We start from the raw sequence: 22,484 nt of genomic DNA on the forward strand, positions 1-22,484 counted from the left end.
ATAGAAAAAAGCATGAGTAATAATCTTTCTTCCTATACTGTATCTGCCTTCCTATAAATCACTGCCCTTCAGTGTCTTTCTCTGTGGAGAGATAAGCTTCACTGTGGCAGGTTTTCCTCATTCATATCGATAGAGATTTCATCTTTGGCAGCAGTTGATCATTTTCTTAATTCACAGCAGGCCTTAAAAACCTAGATACGATTATTTTCTGCCTCCCTAATGGTACAGCTGTTTATCTGTCACTAAGTAGCATGTCCGATCTGCCTGGCATTAATAAACAATGGTGATTTACCACTGATCAGTACTGCGATTCAAATCTCAGCAGGTGCAGCAAAAAAAGATTTCTGCTCTTATTTATATTGGTGCAAATAAAGAATAGATCAAATTAAGTCATAACAGCAATAGCAATAGTGCAGGAGCAGGACTGAGAATCATTTTAAGTCTTCTGTTAAACCACTATGGGGTTGTTCCTATAATTGCCATAGCAGACCCATAAACTAACCAAAACTTTCCAATAACCTGTGCTGAGTTTATGGCAATTTCAAAAGATATTATTTCCCAAGATATTCTTTTCTCATTTTTAGAAAATGTATATCCCGCATTCCCATTAAAAAGAGTTACAATACCATTATCATGAAAAGGAAACTGCAAATGTACTATTAGTTTTCCCAGGTTTACGACACTGCAGATTTTATTTTTTATTTTTGTACCAAATATTTATCAAATTAAAATCAGGAGAGGGTTTTACCTCTTTGTAGTCTTGTAAAGCCATGTAACTTATATTAAAAATGTTTTCTTTTGAATGCTGGTTTTGCATTGTGAATAAATACTCTTGGGATGAGATGAAATGCAATATAATAAACTCACAGATACTACAGTTTTATAACTTAAAAAAATGTACTGCAGGAAGACTGTGAATGGAAGTTTAAAAAAGGATTGATCCTTAGAGAAAAACTCTGTCTTATCTCAAGGGAATTTATGTCAAGCCCAGGTCAACTAAACATTAAATAGCATATAAGCATTTCATATTTTATTTCATTAGTGGACTGTAAAAGTTTCATGGATGTTTGATATCAGCAGAGTTCTTTCTGCATCATTACATAAATGTCAAGAATGAAAAGATAGTTTTAAGTGATGACATCTTAAAAAAAGTTGTCTTGATTGCTGTCTGTCTTGTATTTTCTTGAGTGAAATCTTAAACCTGTGAAAGTCTGTAAGATATTTTTTACTAACTTCACTAGTACCAGAATTTTACTTCTAATACTTTAATTGGAACTAGGGAGACATCAAAATAAGGTTAAGCTATATTTTCAAAAATGATTGCCTGAAGTTAGGCACCTACAGCTTTATTCTTCCACACAAGTGACCTGATTTTCAGAAATGCTGAGGATAGTACAATTCCCATTAAACCATTGAGGACTGAGTATGTGGAGCTCACTAGAAAATCAGTTTACTTAAAAGTCCAAATATAGATGCATGTGCCTAGCTTTAGGCACATATATTTGGAATTTTATTTCATAATTTTTCTGGTACTCTTCTTAACCAAACTGCTCATTTTTAAGTGAGTAAAACTAGTTCTTCTCAGAGTTTAAAAACAAAAAGCTTAAATGTCTAAAAAATCCCATTTCCTAGTTAAACAGGGTTTTTCACTCTTAAGTCCATTAGTAGTTGTTAAGTAACTTACCAGTGTGATCATGCTAGCCTTGATCTTTAGTAATACAGTCTTTAAACATTTAAACTTTAAGATTTTGATAAATTTTTATAATTTAGAACTAATTTTTTCAAAGTGAATTGTATCTTACTGAATGCATTGTACAAGCAATCTAATTGCAACATATTTCATTCTAAATATGAAAATATCTGACACTGAAATAAAAAAAGATGAACGCCATAATCCTAAGCTTTGAAATCAGATCCTAATGCTATGTCTATCAAAATCAATTGTGTTATGCTGGAATGAGTTTGAGTTCATCAGAATATGTTTATTGTAGCATATAAAGGAACTTCCGAATCAGAACTTTTTTTGGAAATTGCTTGTGATAAAGCATAAAACAGAATGGAATAACTGATTTTCAGATAACTGTGCCATTGTCACTGTAGCAAAATATGCTCTTGTTCTTTTATCAGTGAATTTAACAGCGAATTTGCAAAAAGTAGAAATGTAATGAGAAACTGACAGTCTGAGTCACTTTTCTGACCACTATATAATGTAATCCAGTCTGATGCTGTATGCTAACTCACCCTATTATGCCTAGATATAATGCAGAACAGATGTAAAAATTGTCAGTGCATGCTGTTAGGTTCTGTAATACATAGACACAAAGGCTTAAAAGGCTTTTCTATAAATCCACAATTAGGATTCAGTAAAACCCCTTGAAGTCAATTTTTGTTGAACCATATCAATAGTTTATCACTAAACTCTCTCATTTCATACCTTTCCTGTCAAAAAATTGGAAGGCTTAATTTTGTGATTTAGTTTCTTTTTGCGAATAATACATTAATAAAATAACTCTGTGAAAATGGACAAACATAAAATCTTTCCTGAAGATCCTGTTCTGAGCTTTAAATCATCATCCTGCTTAATGCACTGTTGGAGCAATCTACTGCAGCTCTTTCTTCTTGTCAAGCTGCCTCTGTTTAGGCTGCATAATTTACCTGGACATTCACATTTGCAAACTCTGACTACCTGTCAGATGAAACTTGTTTTGTTAAAAATCAGTGATGTCAATCCATAAAACAATCAGTCCTTCAGTGTTTGAAGTGTTTTATAGGAAAATGGTGATTCACTAACTGCGTTTCGCCCATGGAGCTGCTTGAACCATAACCAAATAATATGCTTGGTGAATAGTTCATGCTTCATTAATCTGAAATTTATTGGTAAAATAATATTATTCAGCCCTTTTTAAAATAACCATGAAGCCCACCATTTTTGTGCGCTTAATACATTACTGTTGAAATTATCATCAGTTACTGTGAAATACCATAGAAACTGTCTAATAAATGTGATGGATTGTGTAATTAACTCTTGATCAGCACCGTTTTTCAAAGATGTTACCCAGTGAACCTGAGGGCATTTTATGACCTTCACACTGGGTATACAGCTAATTACTCCTTGGGCAATAATTATTAAGTTTTTTTAGTCTCAGTTTGTCATTTTGTCTTATAAATTATTATGCTATTGAGCTTCTCAATCCATTTGGCTATAAAACTGCAGCTCTCAGAGGGCTCCCTAAATTGTTTTGTGTTGTATGGATTACACCAACTTCATTAAGTAGATTACAGGGATGTCTGTTTTGTAGGTTTTCCATTGACCGGCACACTGACCTTGAGAGACAGTTCAACATTAACGCAGAAGATGGGAAAATAACTTTGGCAACACCACTGGACAGAGAAACAAATATGTGGCACAACATAACTATTGTAGCTACTGAAACTAGTAAGTATTTGTGTATACTGACTTTTAGTTCTGTTGGGTTTATAATTAATTGTAACAGCATATGCAGTGGAAACTGTATATAATTCAGTAAAAAGTAAAACACATTGGATTTTTAAGTTACAGAATTTTTGAAAGAAAACTTAATTTCTGCTGAAGTTCCATTTCTTGTAGTTTTCAAAACTGCATTTTTTCCAGTGAATACAGTAGTACAGACTTTGAAGAGATACCTGAGTACATTTGTTCAGGGTGTATAGGGTAAATGTTAAAAAATGTTTAAAGAAAACCAAACTCAAAGCCTTATATTTAGTTAGCTATATTAAGACAGAAAAAATAAAGCTTTGCTATTGTAGAAGTAAATTGTAGACTCAACCTAGAAGTTCTTAACGCTGAGTGATATTATGTTTCAGTACCATAAATGATTAAGCACATGGGTAATGTTGCATGAAAGTAGTCCTATTTGATACATATGAATAAATTTACTCATATACAGCTATAGACAAGAACATGGATTGTTCAGATCCACAAAACTATTGTGACTGATCTGTACACCTAAGTCATTGGGAGCCAGGAGTGTCACCCTGTCTGGGAATATGGGTCCTAGATTTTAATCAAGGAGAATTCTTGATTAATATGGAATTGTAAGCGCGGCTGACAGGATCGCATATGACAATATAATTTATTATTAATATTAGCACTGTATTTTAGACTATACATTTGACATAAATATATTGCAGCAAAAGAACAGATTCAGAACATAGGTCAGGCATCCCATGTCGTCTTCTTAACTGAAACACAACTGTGAACATGTTTCTGCTGACGTACCTATTCTGCAATCAATGTATATGCATAACTCCCATACGTACGTATACACTTGGCACATTGTTGTAAGAATATTTGTCTTCAGAGCCTGATGATCAGTGCTGCTAATTCTTGCGTGTAGAAAATAGGGTGATGTTAATGCTTGCTTTTCCCCCAGAGTATCTTTTTTAAAGGATATAGTATTATGATGCAGAACTTTTAATGCTCAGTTTCATAATACTGTAGCTATGAACATAATGAATGGGAGGATAAAATATGCTTATTTGGCCCATTTTTGTTGTCCAATATTTTTCTGTGATACTTGTATTCAAAAACAAACACGTTAGGAATCTGTGACAGGTAACTGAAATGGCATACATAAATGAGAAAGATAGGTCTGAGTATAAACTAAGTTCTCAACTTACAACCCCTGTAAACTGTATTCCTATGACTTACCTTAATAATTGGTGTATTTCATTGCCAGTAGTGCAGTAGTGCCAACAGTGCCCTGTTAATTACTGTTAAATCTTGCAGGCAAACACTACTTTGATAAATTAGCGAGAATACTTTCTGCTTGCAGGAAAGCCACGCCGATACAGGGGATCAAACTACATAAGGAAAGAAAGTAAACTCTGGTTTCATAGGGCATATTTTGCCCCGGTTAACATCAAACCAGTTAATAACTTTGATGTTTTTAAAGGAGAACAATATAAAATTTTCATACCAATTTTCTGAAGATCTGACATGAGGAATGTCAGATCACGAGATTTACCAATGGCATGGAAAGCAGAATTATTAGTGTGTGATCCGAATTTTTCAGACATTGGAATAGTAAGATGTAAAGTGAAGTAATTTTACATTTAGTTTCCTCCAAAAAGTCAAAAAAGAACAAAATAAAAATAATATTTTTTCCAGAAACTCCTCCAATTAATTTTTTTGATCTCCCTTAAACCTGTGTGTCTGAGCAAAGTTAACAGAAGTGCGCGTTACTAAGCCACAAGGGAATCAGGTCTGCCTGTTGCATCTTCAGATTTTAAAAACATAATTATACTAAAGAATTTTGTAAGAAATCAGGCTTGTCATTACACTTCATGGGAGCCTCAGCATCTATCACTATTGTAAAATTGTCTCTTATCAGACTGGCTATGAAAATAATATTGCCAATCTTGTTCTAAGCATTTGTGTTCCTGCTGATGGCTTATTTTCGCATTCCTAATATAATTATTTGACTTTTACATAAAACAAGAGCTTAATTTCATAGACTACTATCTTTGCTTATTTAAGAGAAATTATTTTTAAACTCCTCATGCAGAAACTAAATGTGTTCATAGAACTGTCATGCAGGGTAAAATGAGCATTTTTAGATCTTTTTCCAACACAGTAATAAGCAAAATCTCTTGTTATAAAGTAACAGAAATCTGTTGGAGGCAGACACAAACAGCAAATGAAAATACAAAGTGTGTCATTACGACGCTTTCACTGACAGTAATATTAATGGACTGCTGATCTCTCCCATAAAAATATGTCAGCATCATTCGTACAGGAGCATTTTCCCTTCCTTGGCTAGCTGCTTTCCAGGTGCAGTTCAAGGCCGTTCCTGTGGGGCAATGACCAGACCATTTCATTGCCATTACACTTGCTTACTAATCATAAGCCATGATACTGTTTTTTTCTTCTTGATTCCCAGCATGGTAGATCCTAAATATACCCTGATTTATCAACACTTTCCTAGATAAACACCAAGTTTTGCCAAAACATAAATCACTATTTCAGAACTTCGTGCTGGTAAGTTACCTGCAGCTAAATTTGTGCTTTAAGCACTGTCCTGGTTTCAGCTGGGATAGAGTTAATTTTCTTCCTAGTAGCGGGTATAGTGCTGTGTTTTGGATTTAGCATGAGAATAATGTTGATAACACATGGATGTTTTAGTTGTTGCTAAGCAGTGCTTATACTGGTCACGGACTTTTCAGCTCCCCATGCTCTGCCAGGTGCAGACGAAGCTGGGAGGGGGCACAGCCAGGACAGCTGACCCCAACTGGCCAAAGGGCTATTCCATACCATATGCTGTCACGCTCAGTATAGAAACTGTGGGGAGTTGGCTGGGGAGCAACGATCACTGCTCAGGGACGGGCTGGGCATTGGTCAGTGGGTGGTGAGTGGTTGTATCACTTGGGGTTTTTTTCTGGGTTTTGTTCCTCTCTCACTCTCTTGTTGTTTTCCTTTTCATTACATTATTATTATTATTAGTAGTAGTAGTAGTAGTAGTTGTTGTTGTTGTTATTATCATCATCATTATTATCATTATTTCAATTATTGAATTGTTCTTATCTCAGCCCACGAGTTTTCTTACTTTTGCTCTTCCAATTCTCTCCCCATCCCACCGGGGGGGAGGGTGAGCAAGCGGCTGTGTGGTGCTTAGTTGCTCACTGAAGCTAAGCCATGACAAGCACAGGTAAATTTTGGCAGTTTTCTGCTGTCACTGTGGCAAAGTTATTCTTTTGTATCATCCCTCAGCCACTGTCTGAGGCGGGAATCTTCCAAGACAATATTGGTCTGGCTGAAGTGAGCGTAACTACTTCTGCATTTTCACCTGGCTTGAGAATGAGGATTTTTAGATTCAGACTGGCTGATCTCTTTGAAAGCGATCAGATTTAGAATGCGTGTGGATAATTTTAATCATGCTACTTCTTTTTCATATCAGTGCCCCAAAATGTGAACTTAACCCTTTCATGTCTAGTAAAACTAGGAGTAGAAACACAAAAGCATGAGCCGGTGAGGACTGTGACTCTTTCCTGTAAGTACTTAACAGGCAAAAGACCAGTTTGGGGTTTTTTGTTTTAGAAGAAGGACGTTTCCTATTCATAGGCAAATGTCTGGCTAGTTCTAATTCAGGACAAATTCATGCTATTGGTGACAAATAGTATTGCCATCCTATTCTGAGACCTGTGCAAAGTGAGTCATTTTGGATGGTGGCATTTCCCTCCTTTCACTTTCCCATCACTAGCAGGCTCCTTCCAGCCTCTGTGAAGGAGTTCCTAGTTGTCTGCAGCCTTTCTTCTCAGGTGGCTAAACTAGCCAGACAGACTAAGGACAAGTTGCCTCGAGTGGCTCTCCCTCAGACAGTTGCCCAAACTTTTGTATTGCCTTTATGTTCTGGTTCTCAAAATACATAGACAAGTTGCATATAGTTTTATGCCTCCTGTTTAAATCACAGTAACTATGTTGCATGCTGGTTGCATGCCCCCTAGAGATAATTCTTCGATGATCTCATCCATCAGAATCTTTTTTTGGTTACTAAAGATTAAACAATGCAAAGAGTGATCAGCAAAAAAGACTGGACTGAAAGTGATTAACATGGTACAGGTAATATTTAGGTGACAGTTTCAGTATTTCAGATTTAGTTATACATTTTCCATGAACTTAGTGAAAAACCAGTAGATAAATTCCTTCTACAGCTTTGATCCTCTCAACTGCTACCCTTAACTCTGTCTACTCTTAAATGTTCCATTCCTTTTGCACAAGTTTTTCTACAGTATGATTTCTTATACTTCTTTCTTATACTGTCAAATTAATTTTTGCTTCTTTGTTGTTCAACTTCTTTCCTCTCTGGTCATGTAGTGACTCCTCTGTGTTGATGAATACTGTCACATGGATTTTTAAGAGAAGAGAATATTACAAAGAACTTTGACCTCTTTGAAAGATCACTCTGAAACACAGGCTTAGGATTCACAGAAGAAATATATATATTAACACTCATGGCAAGAGGGATACTGAAAGTTATTGCACCTATGAATTGATTCTCAAATATTCTTTCTACGTTGCCATACGTCCAAGTTTACTCTGCTGAATGAGTCAGGAGCAGGAACATCTAGATGATTACAGGCTAGAGGAAGCAGGCTCACTGCCAAAATGACCTTTCCCTGAGAATGTACGTTTTGGTCTGTGGATGTGAAAGGTGAACTTTGTTTTCTGTCACTGTCTGTGGACTTCAAATACTGGACTAATGAGATTTCTCATTGTTTTGTTGCGTAGTTGAGACTTATGTGAGCTTAAAATTGTATCCTGAGGTTGAGAGGTTTATTTTAGCTAGGTGCTTGAGAAAATCGGGATGGATATAGCCTTGCTTTTTGTAAGTCAGGGCTGATTATGCCGCTTGTATGTTTGGGCTCTCTGGAGCTATGCCCTGAACAGGAAAGGAATCTGGGGGCATATGCAAGTATTCTATGAAAGCCTGAATTGCAGTGCTGTAAGAATGAATGATTAACTTACAGACTTTTCTTTTGGTGCATCTTTTTTGTGTGTACAAAGGCTCATCACATCTTTGGTTCTTTGGTACTTTTTTGAAATGGAATTTTCTGCCATTCAGTAAAATCCAGTAAAGTCAGGATCCTAATAGTCATACGTGATCCCATTCATCTGAACACACAAATACATGTTTTAGTTTATATAAGTTACAAGTCTAGCTATAACTGCTGTTCACACTGACATGCTTATGTTGCTTGCATTAACTGGTTAGCAATTTTGCTGGGCAGTGAAGCAGAGCAGCGTTCAGGCTGGGCTAACCTCCTCTGTATTTTCTCTGTTTCTTGTACAGGTTTTGCAGTACTTACCGAGTTATGTATTGTCAATGCTACTCAGCTACTAAAAGAAAATCAAATAGCCATGGTTTATTTATTAGAACATTTTTGCTACAGTTTGCACAGATTCTGAATGGAATTCAGAATCTCTGATCATTCAAGCTATCAGATTGTCACACACGTATAAGGCATATAATAATTAAACTCTACCTTCTCTCTGCCTCCAGCTCCATGGATTTCTATTTCCATCTTCTAATGGCTGTAACAGCCACATTGCAGGTATTTCCCTAGCATCCTTACTGTATGTCTCATTAATACTAAGGAGATGCCCTATACTTCAGTCATTGCTGGTTAATTGATATAACAAAACCAGTAATAAATGGAGAAATAATGTAGTTTGAAACCAAAGCAAAGACTTATCTCACAGAAGCTCTTTTAACTGAGGCAAGAAAGAAGTGTATTAGTAACATAATTTAACTGCACAACATTCCTCCAATTTAAATATGAATATCCTGATATTTGCATACTCATCCCTCCGAAAGTAGCTGAGATCTGCTTGAGATACAGAATTCTAGTGAATTCTTTGAAAACAAAAAGTACACTATAATGCATTCACTATTAGCAATGCTTATCTGGAATCCTCTTTTAAAAAAGTGAGGTAATCCTTTTCTCAAGGATATGTGTATTACAGGGTAGAAATTCATTGAATGATACCATAGATTTCAACAAGAAAAAACTTCAGAACATATTCCAGGTGGCAGCCTCTGAGATTTGTGAAAAACACACCAACAAATAACAGAAACCACGGCTCATAAACTTTAAAGACAACTAAATGATGATCCCTTTAAAGTCCCCAAGCTTTCTTTCACCTGACATAACATTGAGTGGGCTACTCAAGATTTATATTTTCTTCCCAGCCTTCGTATGACCACCTGCAGCACTAGATTCCTCGGGCTGCATTCAGGTTGAATCTCAGTTACCGTTTGTGAGGTGCTACCGTGAGCATATTCAAGCATAGACAGGTTCTTTTATAATCAGTATAGACTCAAGCCTTTTCAGACATACTGGGAAATACAGAGATGAAGTGTGCATCCATTTGCTCTGTTGTGTCAGGTTACCAGAAGGCCCTTCTAAAACGTCTCCCTCTTCTCACACTCCGTGCATCACATGCACAGACATGCAACAAATCAGTCCGCTGGGGAATTCCAAAGCCAGTGCAGGACTGCCTGGGAGAGGATATTTCTCTTAGCCTAGAGCAATGCTTTTAGCCAGGTTTTAAATCTCTGAATGAAGGGTTTTAATGGAATTTCTGTTTTCCTTATTCTCCAGGCACAGCAGTCATGGAGCTATTATTTTCATTTTGATTGACTGCTTTATCAAATGATTCTTGGTATTCAGCTTCACTTGCCAAACAGAAAGCATACCAGTGGCTAGCTAAGCCCCCGCCCAAGTACTTGGCAAAATACCAGCACTGCGACAACTAGTAGAAATTGTCGTGAATTATTAGTCAAAGCAATAGATGAAAATGTAGACAAGATCTTGAAATGTAAGTGGTGATTAGACCACAATAAATATTTTCCAGGCATAGAGCATAGGAATCTCAAGGACAAACCTGTGGGCTCTATCTGACAAAGGTAATTACCCATACCAACTGCATTCTTTAGAAATGAAGAAGTATGAGGCAATTTTATCACCTAATGGGAAAGGGCATAAAGCCAGAAAGACTCTCTATGGTTTACGAAGAATATAAATACAATAATTGAATCATCACCCGGCACATGCTCTACTAAAGTTATCTATATTGTATATTCCTTTAAAAAATACAAGGACACTAATTAAAAAGGAAGAGAGACATAATTACTCTTCAGAATAAGCCTTCAGCTACAATGTACTTTTTAATGCCATGAATGCCTTTGCTCATGCTTTCATTTATTTTATTTTATTTAGCCTTTTATTGTAAAAATGACTATAGGCATTATTAGCAATAATTCTAACATTTTAGGGAGTTACTTTGGTGCATCATATAATTACCTCTAATTTAGGGCTGAGTAAATTTCAGTAAGTTTTGGAAAGAGGAGGAAATAAGCCTTTATGGAGGTTTAAACAGGAGAAGCTCAGGAATATTAACCTTTTTCTCTTGACCCCTTTTTCTCTGGCTTAGTGGAACTCAAACTAGATAATCCATCATTTTTGCACAGAAACACAGAATTTAGTAAGGTAGTTTTTATTCATTTGCACACAAATACAGGGTTACACAGAACTCCATAGATTCTAATGGGTCGCAGAGCATTTGCCATTGGTCAGTGGAGGGCTGGTATATCACGTAAAGCTAGTTTGCAGTTCTCAGCTATGAAAGCACATTCAGACATACCACAAATTTTCCCATTAGTGTTTTTTGCAGCTCAAGAATAGCAGGAGAGGTGATCCACATGGATAATAGCATGGGAGTGGCCATATTATGAGGAAATATGAATGGGAATGGAGTGTACTTACGAAACAATCTCTATATAAAATGGGCTCAGTAGTTCAGGAGCAAGCATTAAAATTCGGGTATGGGATGCTGAATAGAAGTCAGCAACCTCTGATTTCAGAGGAAAGCATGTAAGGCAGCTGTGAATAAAGCATCTGAGTAATTCAGTGCAAAAAAAAGTCAGAGGAGATAATAAACATAATTATGGCAAGGAAAAGGAGAGAGATTTACATGAGCAGTCTAACTTCTTTTATTTCTGGTTTCAGGGCATTATAAAGCCAGGGTAGGCATCTTAGTTCTAGATTTGCAAATGCTGATTTCACAAAAACGTACTGGAATTGAGAACACTGTTCAAAGCTTAAAACACAAAAGGTTAGGATACTAGGTGGTGTTTTAGAAGGCAATAAGGCTTTCTGGGGCACAAAACAGATAAGGATTCAAGTAAGGAATACAAGGGTCATTAGTGAAAACGTGCTTGACTAATTCATGTGAAGTATGTTAACTACTTTGAGAAAACCAGAGGCATATTAAACTGACAATGTACATATTATATTAGCAAAATGAGTGCATTGTTAAACTGAACAACTAACAATTGGCCATCTGCACTTTGAACATTTGAATTAAAATTTCTGAAGAAAATATGATTAATCTTAAAAATACTGTGTAGTATTCGTCTAGTTTGATAAGCTGAATTCATCTACTTCTAAGTGGAATGTGACTATCTAAAATCTCCACTGTTTTTTCTGTAAGGCTGAAGCATGACAGTAGGTCAGAGTAGAGGCTTGCAACTGAATATTGTTTTAGTCAATCTTCTTTAAGCACATTTCTTTATAGAGAAAAGACTCTACTCAGAGTAGCATGCTTTGAGCTACTAGTAAAGTTGCTGGATAGCAAAGAATGACAGTATTTTCTGGCTGAAAAACAGAGGAGAGGATTTTTAAAGGTACATACTGATATGCTAGGGAGATCTTTTTGCTTATTGCTAAGGTATGCAAGTAAGAATGGTTTGATCCTAAACTCCTAGAACCTGATTCAAATCCAGCATACCCAGCAATATTTTATCTGTGAAGGAAACATAAGAGTAATTAAACTGCACTGTTAAGAAAATCAGTCCCAGAAAGGAATATGAGCTCTAAAAATAATGACATTTAAATACTTCTATAATAAAGTCTTGTTTAATAAAATTTTTTATTAAAGCATTTTGATGTTTTGTCTATCAGTAAGGGAGGGATTTCATTTGAGCTATTAAATATTTTACTTCAATCATGAAATCCTTTAAAACAAACCCCCCAAAATATTCCAGACATTTAGTCCTCAATCAGTCTACTTATTGTTATTATTATTGCTGCTAGTCATTATAAAATTTCACAGCTAATTATAATTGACAATAAGACCTTGCATATCTAAGTCAATATTTTATAACATTTTAATATGCATGATGTATTAGCATATTAACAATATAATTGCTCTAAAGTGTGGGACAGATTCCTGACTGTTTTATGCTAGCGCAACTCCCTTGATTAAGCTGGAATTGAGCAACACAGCAGCAAATCATGCCCTGGTACATTTGTTGTGTCTTAAAACTTTTCTTCCATCAATTTCCTTCCTGCCTGTTCACAGGTTTATTTTATAAGGCAAATCTTTTTCTGTCACTTAATGGCACTGTGTTATTTTCTGGAAATTTTTTCTTATTGTTATATTTAGAAATTAAAACCTGTTACTTCCTCACAACGATTAAGGCATTACACTGCCTCAGAAAATCTGGAATCCTAATTAGGTTTGTGGTGCTGTGATCCACAAGCAGTAAAGATCCAGTAGCATTTCATCACGCTGTTATTATTGCTAGTGTGTATAATAAAGGTAACAGAAAGATGTGGTTCCCTATGCTTTTCTGTGGTTCCCTGGTTTCCTAACTCTTTTTTCCTTATTGGTAGCTGCCACAAGGAAGTGGAAAAAACTTTTTTCAAAAGCTTTTAGTAGACTCTGACTTTTGCTAAAATGACGGGTCTGTAGAATAGTGCTTCCTAGTTGCAGATGCTTCTGGAGATTTCAAATGCTGTTTTGCTATTGCTTATTCTTGAAGTTAGGTATAATTTTTTCCTTCTTTTTTTTGATTTGCATTCACTTTTGCAAAAAATGTAACTATAACATCAAACATTTCTAACTTGCCTTTCTTTATAGTTTAAAAGTCCACTGCTAATAGTTGCTAAAACTTAAACTGTATTTTTAATTTTTACACTTGTAAATTCACCACTGAAATACGTAATACACTTCATTTACTGAAAGTGACATAACTGCAAACTACATCCTGACTTGCGTCCTCGTTAGAGACAAAAAAGGCTCAATAACACAGTACTGTATCAGAAATACAGGTTCTTTTCCACCAGCATTTGTTTCAGTTTGGTCTCTGGATAGATGTGTGGGTGGAAGGATGTTTGCGGTGTACTTTTATTTTTTTTCTTCCCCCTTAAGGATTTACTTAGGATCTGTGAATAAAACAGAAATGTTTTCATTGTCATAAACCTGACACAACCAAAGCAGCTTCCAATACAACCCGCGCAAACAGCTATACTAATAATTTATTTTGAATTATGTATTTGTTTACTCATATTGATGTGTCACATATATCTTGATTATGTGTCACTATGAATATAAAGCTCACTGTGGTCAAAATTAGATATGCAGAACAGTCTCTAAGGACATGCTGTTTGCATCCAGAGCTTCTGACAAGAGACAAGTACCGTAATTGCTACTCAAATATTGAAAAGGTGCTACAGTTTCTGATTAGGATGCCCCTTCTAACTCTTTTCAAGCCTCATGCCATCCCTTTGCTCTCCCTACTTTAATATCCCCCCTTCTCTATCCTAGTGCATATCCCATGCAGTCTAATCACTCCTTTATGCAATATGTAGGCTACAAGTGATGAGCACTCATGCGTTACCTAGTGCATCTAGTACCTACTATATCTCCTAGCATTTTCTTTTTGGGGTCCATGAAATGAATAGGAAGTGGTGAAACTAAGGTGGATTTTTCAAAACACAAACATCATGATTAAAGGGATACTGCCATTCAAAGTGACTTATAATAACCAGAAACCCTTGAGTTTCTGGGTTGCTCAGTTTTTGGGAGGGGGGCACGAGGGGTGAGGGTTGCCTATGCTTCCCATTCCCCTCCAGCTCTAAGGTGGATATAAATTAGTTTCAGCATCCTCTGCTCCCTCAAGGACAAAATTACAGCTCGCTTACCGTGGCCGCTGGTTCTCAGTCACGTTGCAGCAGTGGATAACTTTTCCTTTCTTATCGTGGATAAATTTAAACAGAACAGTGTCTTTTGATTTTCCCTTATTACCAGGGTTATGGTAGAAGAGACCCTCTTCACAGCTGTAAACTACATTTGAGGGCATGTTTTGCTTTTCCAGTCTAGTTTTGCTTTTCCAAGCCCTTTTGATCTATCTGTGCATTCAGACAAGACAATATCATGCATATACACCAAACAAAATATGGTACTTCTGCAAAAAATTACAAACATTTCCCAGTTTTGCAGACGGATCTTTCAGTTCACAGAAGATCAGAGATAATTACAGAGTAACCATTTGTTAGGCTGCTGAATAACTGTACAGCTTAATGGTATGAAAAATAACAAAGAGATTGCATTTGAATGTCAAATTATAGCCTGCCCTCAGATAAGCAAAACAGGGCTAACTGCTTCCGTCAATATGTATTGTATCTGTATGAAAAGAATTGCTAACTTTTTTAAAAGATAGCTTGATTATCAAGTCTTATAAATCAGTGTTGATACTTTGAAGTTAACAAAGTACCCAGTTTAAGTCCCTGTTTTAATTTAAATTATATTTACATTTTAAAAATTAAATTATTTTAAATGTAGGAAATAGATAATGTAATATTAAGGACAAGGACTAGATTAAACTTCCAGAATAGAAGAGATCTGACTAACTGCAGCAGAAGCTGAACCAGGCCTTGAAGTGAAAGGGAAAAGTGCATACCAACATAGTCTGTTTACATTACTTTGCTACTACAATGGTAAGCAAAGGACTCAGTGCAAGGTTAGGTGTAATGTCACTGATTGTCACTGATTCAGTCGAACTCAATGATCTTAAGGGTCTTTTCCAACCTAAATGATTCTATAATTTTAAAAAATCATTTGGTCTTTTTTCAGGCGTGTTTCATTCTTCTGCAAATTGTAGGTAATTGATTCAAAATTCATACTGGTTCTGGGCTATATTAAACAATTTTTATGTCTTGCATGCAGTAATGCAGAAAAAAAGAAAACCCCACAGAAAATGAAAGTGGGTGAAAACTTTGTCTGAGCAGGGCCTGAAGAATATGGCTTTATTTAATTAATGTTTTCTGGCATGGCTTGTGCATCTGCCACAGAAATTTTACTCTTTCTTTTTTCTTTTGGTATTATCAGCAACTTGAAATTATAATCTGTCCTTTAGTCCCAAGCTATACATTTTATATGTTGATTAAAGGTAGGTATGTGGCCTATCTTAGTCACCTCTTTACAGGTGGAGTTGCTGAACTTTGGAAACTTCTTAACTACAAATTCAGCTTTGAAGTCAAGGACTTGAAAATGTAGTCTGTCCTCAGTTTCCCTTCCTCCTTGTCCTCCTTTCCAGGATACACAGTCGAAACACAGTCCTCGCACTCCACCTGGTTAGCGGGTATGTATGGTTCTGCATTTGTCCATGCCCGTGGAAGCATGCATTTTGCAAGAGTCTGACATCTTTTTCATGGCAAGGAGAGGTAGAAAAGTGGACAAAAATGAAGGAGGTGGAAGATGTTGAGCAAGTCCTTTGTTAAACTTGTGACAGTCTATCAGTGAGGAAATAAAAATAGAACGTAACATAGTTTTGCTCTTGACTTGTTCATCTTCCTTCTGGAGACCATAATAAAATAAACTGAGTGATCTACTGAAAGGAGACAAAACTTTTCAACTCTGTTATTTTTTTTTTCCCAAAGAATGACTTAAGGAACAAACTCGAGAAATATGTTTCACATCTTTTTCTTTCTGCCTCCCTCCCACACACATGTACACGCAGAGACTCGCCACAATCTGTACTACTCTAATATGTTCCAGTGTGCTGAAATAAATATAAATGGAACATTAATTTTGAAGCAGTGTTTGTTTCTTGTCTTAGCAACTTGTAGAGAAGCCTTTCTGCTATGCACTAATATGTGTATATTATTTTATAGATATTCCAAAACTCTTAGTATTTTCTCATCCTTTAAAAATACGAGAATTTCAGGGGGGATCTATATCTTCATGATGACCAATCCCGTTTGGTTTTTTTGTTTGGTTGCTTGAATTTTATCCTAATTCAGAAATAGCTTGTGTTCTGTTATTTTTAACAGAAATATTGTCAATTACTGATGTCTTTTCCTGACAATTTCAGAGTCAGTTTCAGGCACTCAGTCTCTCTTGAATCAGATCATTACATAACACTTCAGACAGATGAACACAGTATTTGCTGCAGTATGTGATTTCTATAGTTAAACTTCCACATGAACTTCAACATTTCAGTTTCACAATAGCATGTCTGTTTCTCAGGATTCTTGAAGTTTGTCAGTTTTATATGGCAAAAGAATTGTTATAGGTTGTGGTCTTATATAGGTAAAGGATTGCACAAAGAATACAACAACATAAACCCTAACCAGAGAAATAAACTCGTCCTGCATGTAGATTGTCTTAGTGAAGTCATCAGATAAAACCTTGATAAAGTCATGGGGAATGGATCTGTTAAAATACAACTTAATAAGTTTGAAATAGAAGGGATGTAAAACAAGTGCTGTTGTTTTTATTAAGTCAGTGATTCAGATTTTATTTTGATTTCTCTGTTAGAACTAGGACTTCCTCTACTTCTAATTTAAAATATTGCTAAAGTAGAAATTTCACAGAATCAGAGAAGCATGAAATAGCCATTTCCAAGCCATGTAGTGATGACAATAATAATAAAAGATGTGTTATTTTCTAAGAGTCTAGTTTCTATTCAGGTACTTAACTTTAGTTAAAATGCAAGACAGCTTATGACTTTTTAAAGAGAACCTTGAAGTGATTTTGGATGATTTAATTAAATAAAGGAAAACGGGATTAAACTGGATTTCTTTGAGTTAAACAAATGATGAGCTTCATTTTGTGCAGCCAATAATTCTCTTTCTTAAAGACCACTGCTCTTTAAGACCACTTGTATGTGTATCTGTCAAGGAAAGACAGTGAAGAAGTGTTTTAAGCATGTTTATGAAGTGTTTAAGTGTTTATGGGAGTTGAATAACTGCATTATGTTCTGCTAGTTATGGCACAAGACCAAAAATTTCATTTATGAGCTCTAGTTACTCCTAGTATTACTTGCTGCATGCAGTAACAAAGTTAACAATGCTTAGTGCTTTGCATTACAAATTTCCAATGATACACGCACATCTCAGATATGTAGGGTTTTTCCAGGAAGGAAGAAATGTGTTGATCACAATAAGAACTAGCATGGGTCTGTAGCCTCCAAAAGTTCAGGTTTGGAGACACTAAATGGGTTAATAATGGGATTTTTTTAATTTGACTTTGATTATCTCATCTACCTCTTCATTTTTGTATCAAACTCTGCAGCCTTTTTTAATCTTGAGTAAGTTTCAATGGGTATGTTACTCGAAGATGAGTATGAGCAAGGTGTGTATTTCAAGCATTTAATGTTCTAATAGAATCTTGAGGACTGAGGAGAAAAGCAGAAGAGCTTTTTAGGTGCTTATAATTCTTGTAAACCTTTCAGTATACATTTCTAAACTCAGCTGGACTTTCCATTATTTTTGGAAATGTATTTATTATCACTTGTAAGTTCCACTAGTTATTTTTACATCGAGTCATCCTTTCCTTGTATCTGTATAGATGTTCCTTTCTTTGTGTGTGTGCTGTGCTTCTCTACAGCAGACAACTGGATCTTAGAACTATGGGCAGTAATTGAGACCTCAGCAGAGACATAAAAGATCTGTACTTCTAGGAAATTATGTACACAACTTGCATACGTATTTCTTATAGCTACATGCTGTGCTGTGGCAGTGGTGTCCACAGATGACCAATCAAATGTATTTGAAATAAAAACTAAGTCTTTCTGTGCAGCCTTACTCTGAAAAGAGTTTTGGTAAACTAGACGAGTGGAAATTTTCTCAATATTTTTCAATCTTGCACCTCAGTGTGCTAAATTTTCAAACCAAACCATTGCTTCTCAAGTGACAGTCCTAATGATATGCTTGCATTGCAAGATTCAAGGTAGGTCTTTTTAAACTGTGAATCACAATAAATACAGGTGATGAAGCTTTTACAAATTTGGTTAGGTACTTAGAGAGAGAGAGAGAGTCTCTAACTTTACACTCTTCTATGATTTTGCATAAAATAATGGATTGGAACTTAAGCAATCAGTCTTACTATCTACCTGATACGTGCAAGAAGACTCAGTCTCCCGTAATTCTATTGAGTGGGTGGTTCATTGGGGAAAAAAAAAACCAAACCAAACAAAACCCCCCCAGTAATTAAAATCCATTTTGTCACTAGTTTAGAAAGAACTGACTGTCCATTCATACAAATGAGTAAAAGTTCTGAACATTGAATGTTAATCAGTATGAAGGCCAACTATATGAAGGACAGTTGCCCATGCAAACGTAACAGTTTGTGCACTCTGTGGATCAGAGTGGATCCACTTCAATCACTTTCTACTTTTAGTTCAAGGATATTGGGCATTGCTAACAGCTATGGATTTAAACTTGAGAGGGACATCCTCTGCGTACATGTTTTACTATGGAGAAGATTGCAGCCATTAAAAGTATGAAAATGGACAGATGAAACTATTTTATCTTGACAGTGTTTCATCCATGAGTGAAATCTGGATTTGCTTAGTGAGAATTCATTAATTTGTTTGAATAGGTATGCTTAGGGTGATTTTTATTTACAGGGAAAACACTTAGCATAAAGTGGAATTTCATTGAAAAGTTTGCAATGACAAAATAATGCAATGTATTCAGTATGGTGGACAGTACAAGCAGTAGATAAAATTCCCTCTCCATCTCTCTCTCTTTCTCAACAATAAATTTCATCATAGTCACAAGAACCCTAATAGGTGGTGGATATCCCCTTGTTTGGAGATTTCCAAACCAGTTGTGTCTCTCTTGTGTTTAGTAAATTAATTTTTTAAATGAATTCTCATCAAGTTTCTAATTATAATTTCTTTAAATTTAATGTTTGTATTTCTGATGAAAGACAAACATTTTGGGGGCAGTCACAAGGGACATTAATAATTTCTTTAGAAGCTTATCTAATTAATTACATTTCTCTGTAATGTCTTTAAAATTTGAACTGCCATCATTCCATTAATTTAGATAAAAGTAAATCCTTTAGTGTTTAAATATGACACTAGTGCTGAGAATTCTGATAACCTCAAGATTCATTGTCTGTATTTTTATCAAGTTAAGATAAAAACGTGTTTAAAATGTTTGGGATTCATGATTTGCATATTAACTTTTATTTGATTTCAAATACATTATTATTACATGGTGTAAGTGTTCACCTCACCTGTTAATAAATAAGGTCATATGATGCAAAATGGACATACATATTACTCTTACAATATTTTGGTAGGGATTTTTTTTTCTTCTGTAACATTTTTCTTTCTGAAGTAAAACTTTTGACTCCTTCTAATGGGAAGCATTTGAAGTCTGGTGTCTTGTAATCTTCCATATCCTATAAAGGTGGAATTTTAATATTTCAGGCTATCCAGCAAACATAAAGACTTTGTTTATAGCACTAGTACATTTGGCGATAGCCTGGTTTTCTGTCTTTTTAAATAGTTGTTTCTATGCTATTTCAAAGTAATGTTAGTAGAGCAATTGAAATTTACACACGTAGATTTATAGGTGGAGCCTCAAAAATTATGGCTGTTTTTAGCATAGAAGGAAAAAAAAAAGATGCAATAGGTAGGTTTTGATTAGGTCACAACACAATTAACTTTGATGGAAACCACAAAAAATACAGTGCATATAGCGATTCTTCCTTTAATCATCTCTACCATTTGTAGGGCTGCCACCAGTTGCTACCTGCCCACTGGTGGAGCCTGACGTACTTCTACTTTGTGGACATTTGTTATGAGAGGTTCATTGAATACCAGGCAGTAGGAACTTCTGTCCTGCTTTCCCCTAAGCCAGTTCTGTATTGCCAGGGAACAGAACCCACGTGGGTTGGTGACAGCTTTGGGCAGCTGCTGAGCTGTCACAACAACTGTGAGTATGTTGATACCCTGACTTATGGTAGCAGCTGTCTTGCCTGCAGTAATAATTTAGGCAAAACCACGTAGTTCAGTTACAAGTCAGACCCTGAGTTTAATTCACACAGTGTGCAGTTCTTCAAATTGTTGATGATATAAACAAGATAAAATGCCGTGGTTGTAAAACAGTACTCACTAAGAGATGGATTTTGATATTAGTATTGAGTTACTTGTAGAGGTATGCATATGCTATAGAACAGTGTTTTAAACTCTTCAGATCAGCTGGTCACCTCAGTTTAAACTGAATTCGTGTTTTTGCTCTTTGGGAAAAATAATCTAAAATATTTATAAATAGTCTCTTAAAATAAATTAGCTATACTGAATTGAAGGAAAGACACTAGAAACTGACTGTGAAATCTATTCAAAGTAGAATGTGAACTGTTGGTTTAGCTTTTCTTTCCTTACAGCTTAACAAGGTTATTCTACTCTTTACTGTGATAAACACTTTTATGCAAAACAGCTTTGTATTATAAATAATGAGGCTTTATTTCAATAATGAGGTGAAGAGAGAAGTTCACAGGTCATATTTTTGGTCAGGGGCAGATGAATCAAAGTGCTTTAATAGTCCAAAGTACTATCTAGTTTTGCCTATGTGAGTCTACCATCTATCTTTCTCACAATGTGGGTCTCCACATCAATCGTATTTGTAATGAAGAAATAATAGATGTGCAGTCAGAACAACTAATAGAGTAAAATGCTCTGTGCTCTGCCAAAGATAAACAAAGAAATAAATCTATGTTGTTTACAGCCTTCCCTTTCCCATGTATAATGGACTTTATCAATAAAACAATACAAACTTCATCAAAGAAAAATCTTACCAATTTAGACCAAGAAAGGTCTTCATTGAGCTAATCTCCAACAAGTGCTGTTTGCAATAGGGATCTATTTATTCTTTTCAACCATAAAATACTGGCCATCGTTCTTTATCTCATGCTTTAACTCTACGATCCATTACAGATAAGACAAACCAATTAAGCAAGGACAGAAGACAGAAAGAGTATGGTTACTATGTAAGCATTTATGTATCAGTCCCAATTTAAATATGCTTACCTTTTATGCTTTGATTTCTTTTCTTAGGGAACCACAGTCAAGTGTCCCGGGTGCCTGTTGCTATCAAAGTTCTTGATGTAAATGACAATGCTCCTGAGTTTGCATCAGAGCATGAAGCCTTTTTATGTGAGAATGGGAAGCCTGGACAAGTAAGTATCTCCATGTTTGTATGTCGTGTACTTTAGTGTGTGAGAATGGGGTACAGTTTCTCCCTGTCATCTTAGCTTTATTCCCAAAATATGTGCCTATGTGTTCATGCTAACAACTCTTAACATTCATTTAAGATAAACCTATGATCGTATTCTGTGGTACATCTTGCTATATTTGGACATACATATTATTTGAATTATAGGTTTTTAATTAAAGGTAAGTATCTTGGGACGATATCCAGAAAAAATGCTGAGTGTCTTTAAGCTCCCGCTGTTTCCACTCTGTTTCATGGCACTCATCACTGCATAGGTTCATGTGTGTTAATAGGTAAAAGTATAATCCAACTTGAATTCCAGCTCAGTTATTGAACTATATTGCAGCTGGTCCCAGGTATAATTTAGAAGAAACACTTGAAACCATTTCCCCTTACCCATATCTCAGTTCCTTACCCATACCCATATATTTCCCCTTACCCATATCTCTATCTATTTAGTTCTTACTCACTTTTCTATGACAATTGGGAAAAAACAGGAAAGCAAACCAGAACTTGATGGAAAGACAAGTAAATTGTAACTGCAGGTAAAATATCTAAAGAGGGATGGAGTGTTGGAGAAGAGGAGTTCAAGTTTTGATTATACTTCACCAAAAAATGAAAAGGCCTAACAGGGTATTTGCTTCTTGATT

General features: G+C 35.5%; 1 protein-coding gene across 6 annotated transcripts in view; it reads left to right on the forward strand.

Annotated features, from left to right (window-relative positions):
- Positions 1 to 22,484, forward strand: part of CDH8 (cadherin 8) — a 153,450-nt gene that overhangs the window by 96,662 nt on the left and 34,304 nt on the right. For all 6 annotated transcript variants that reach the window (XR_012044175.1, XM_072873261.1, XM_072873264.1 and 3 more), the window contains exons 10-11: positions 3,300 to 3,436; positions 21,678 to 21,799. Coding sequence is in view for 5 of the 6 variants with exons in the window: in XM_072873261.1 (XP_072729362.1) it covers positions 3,300 to 3,436; positions 21,678 to 21,799 (259 nt within the window). In the remaining variant the exon portion in view is untranslated. The remainder of the gene's footprint in view (positions 1 to 3,299; positions 3,437 to 21,677; positions 21,800 to 22,484) is intronic.

The sequence above is a fragment of the Ciconia boyciana genome, chromosome 9, assembly GCF_034638445.1.
Source record: "Ciconia boyciana chromosome 9, ASM3463844v1, whole genome shotgun sequence".
Taxonomy (NCBI): Eukaryota; Metazoa; Chordata; class Aves; order Ciconiiformes; family Ciconiidae; genus Ciconia; species Ciconia boyciana.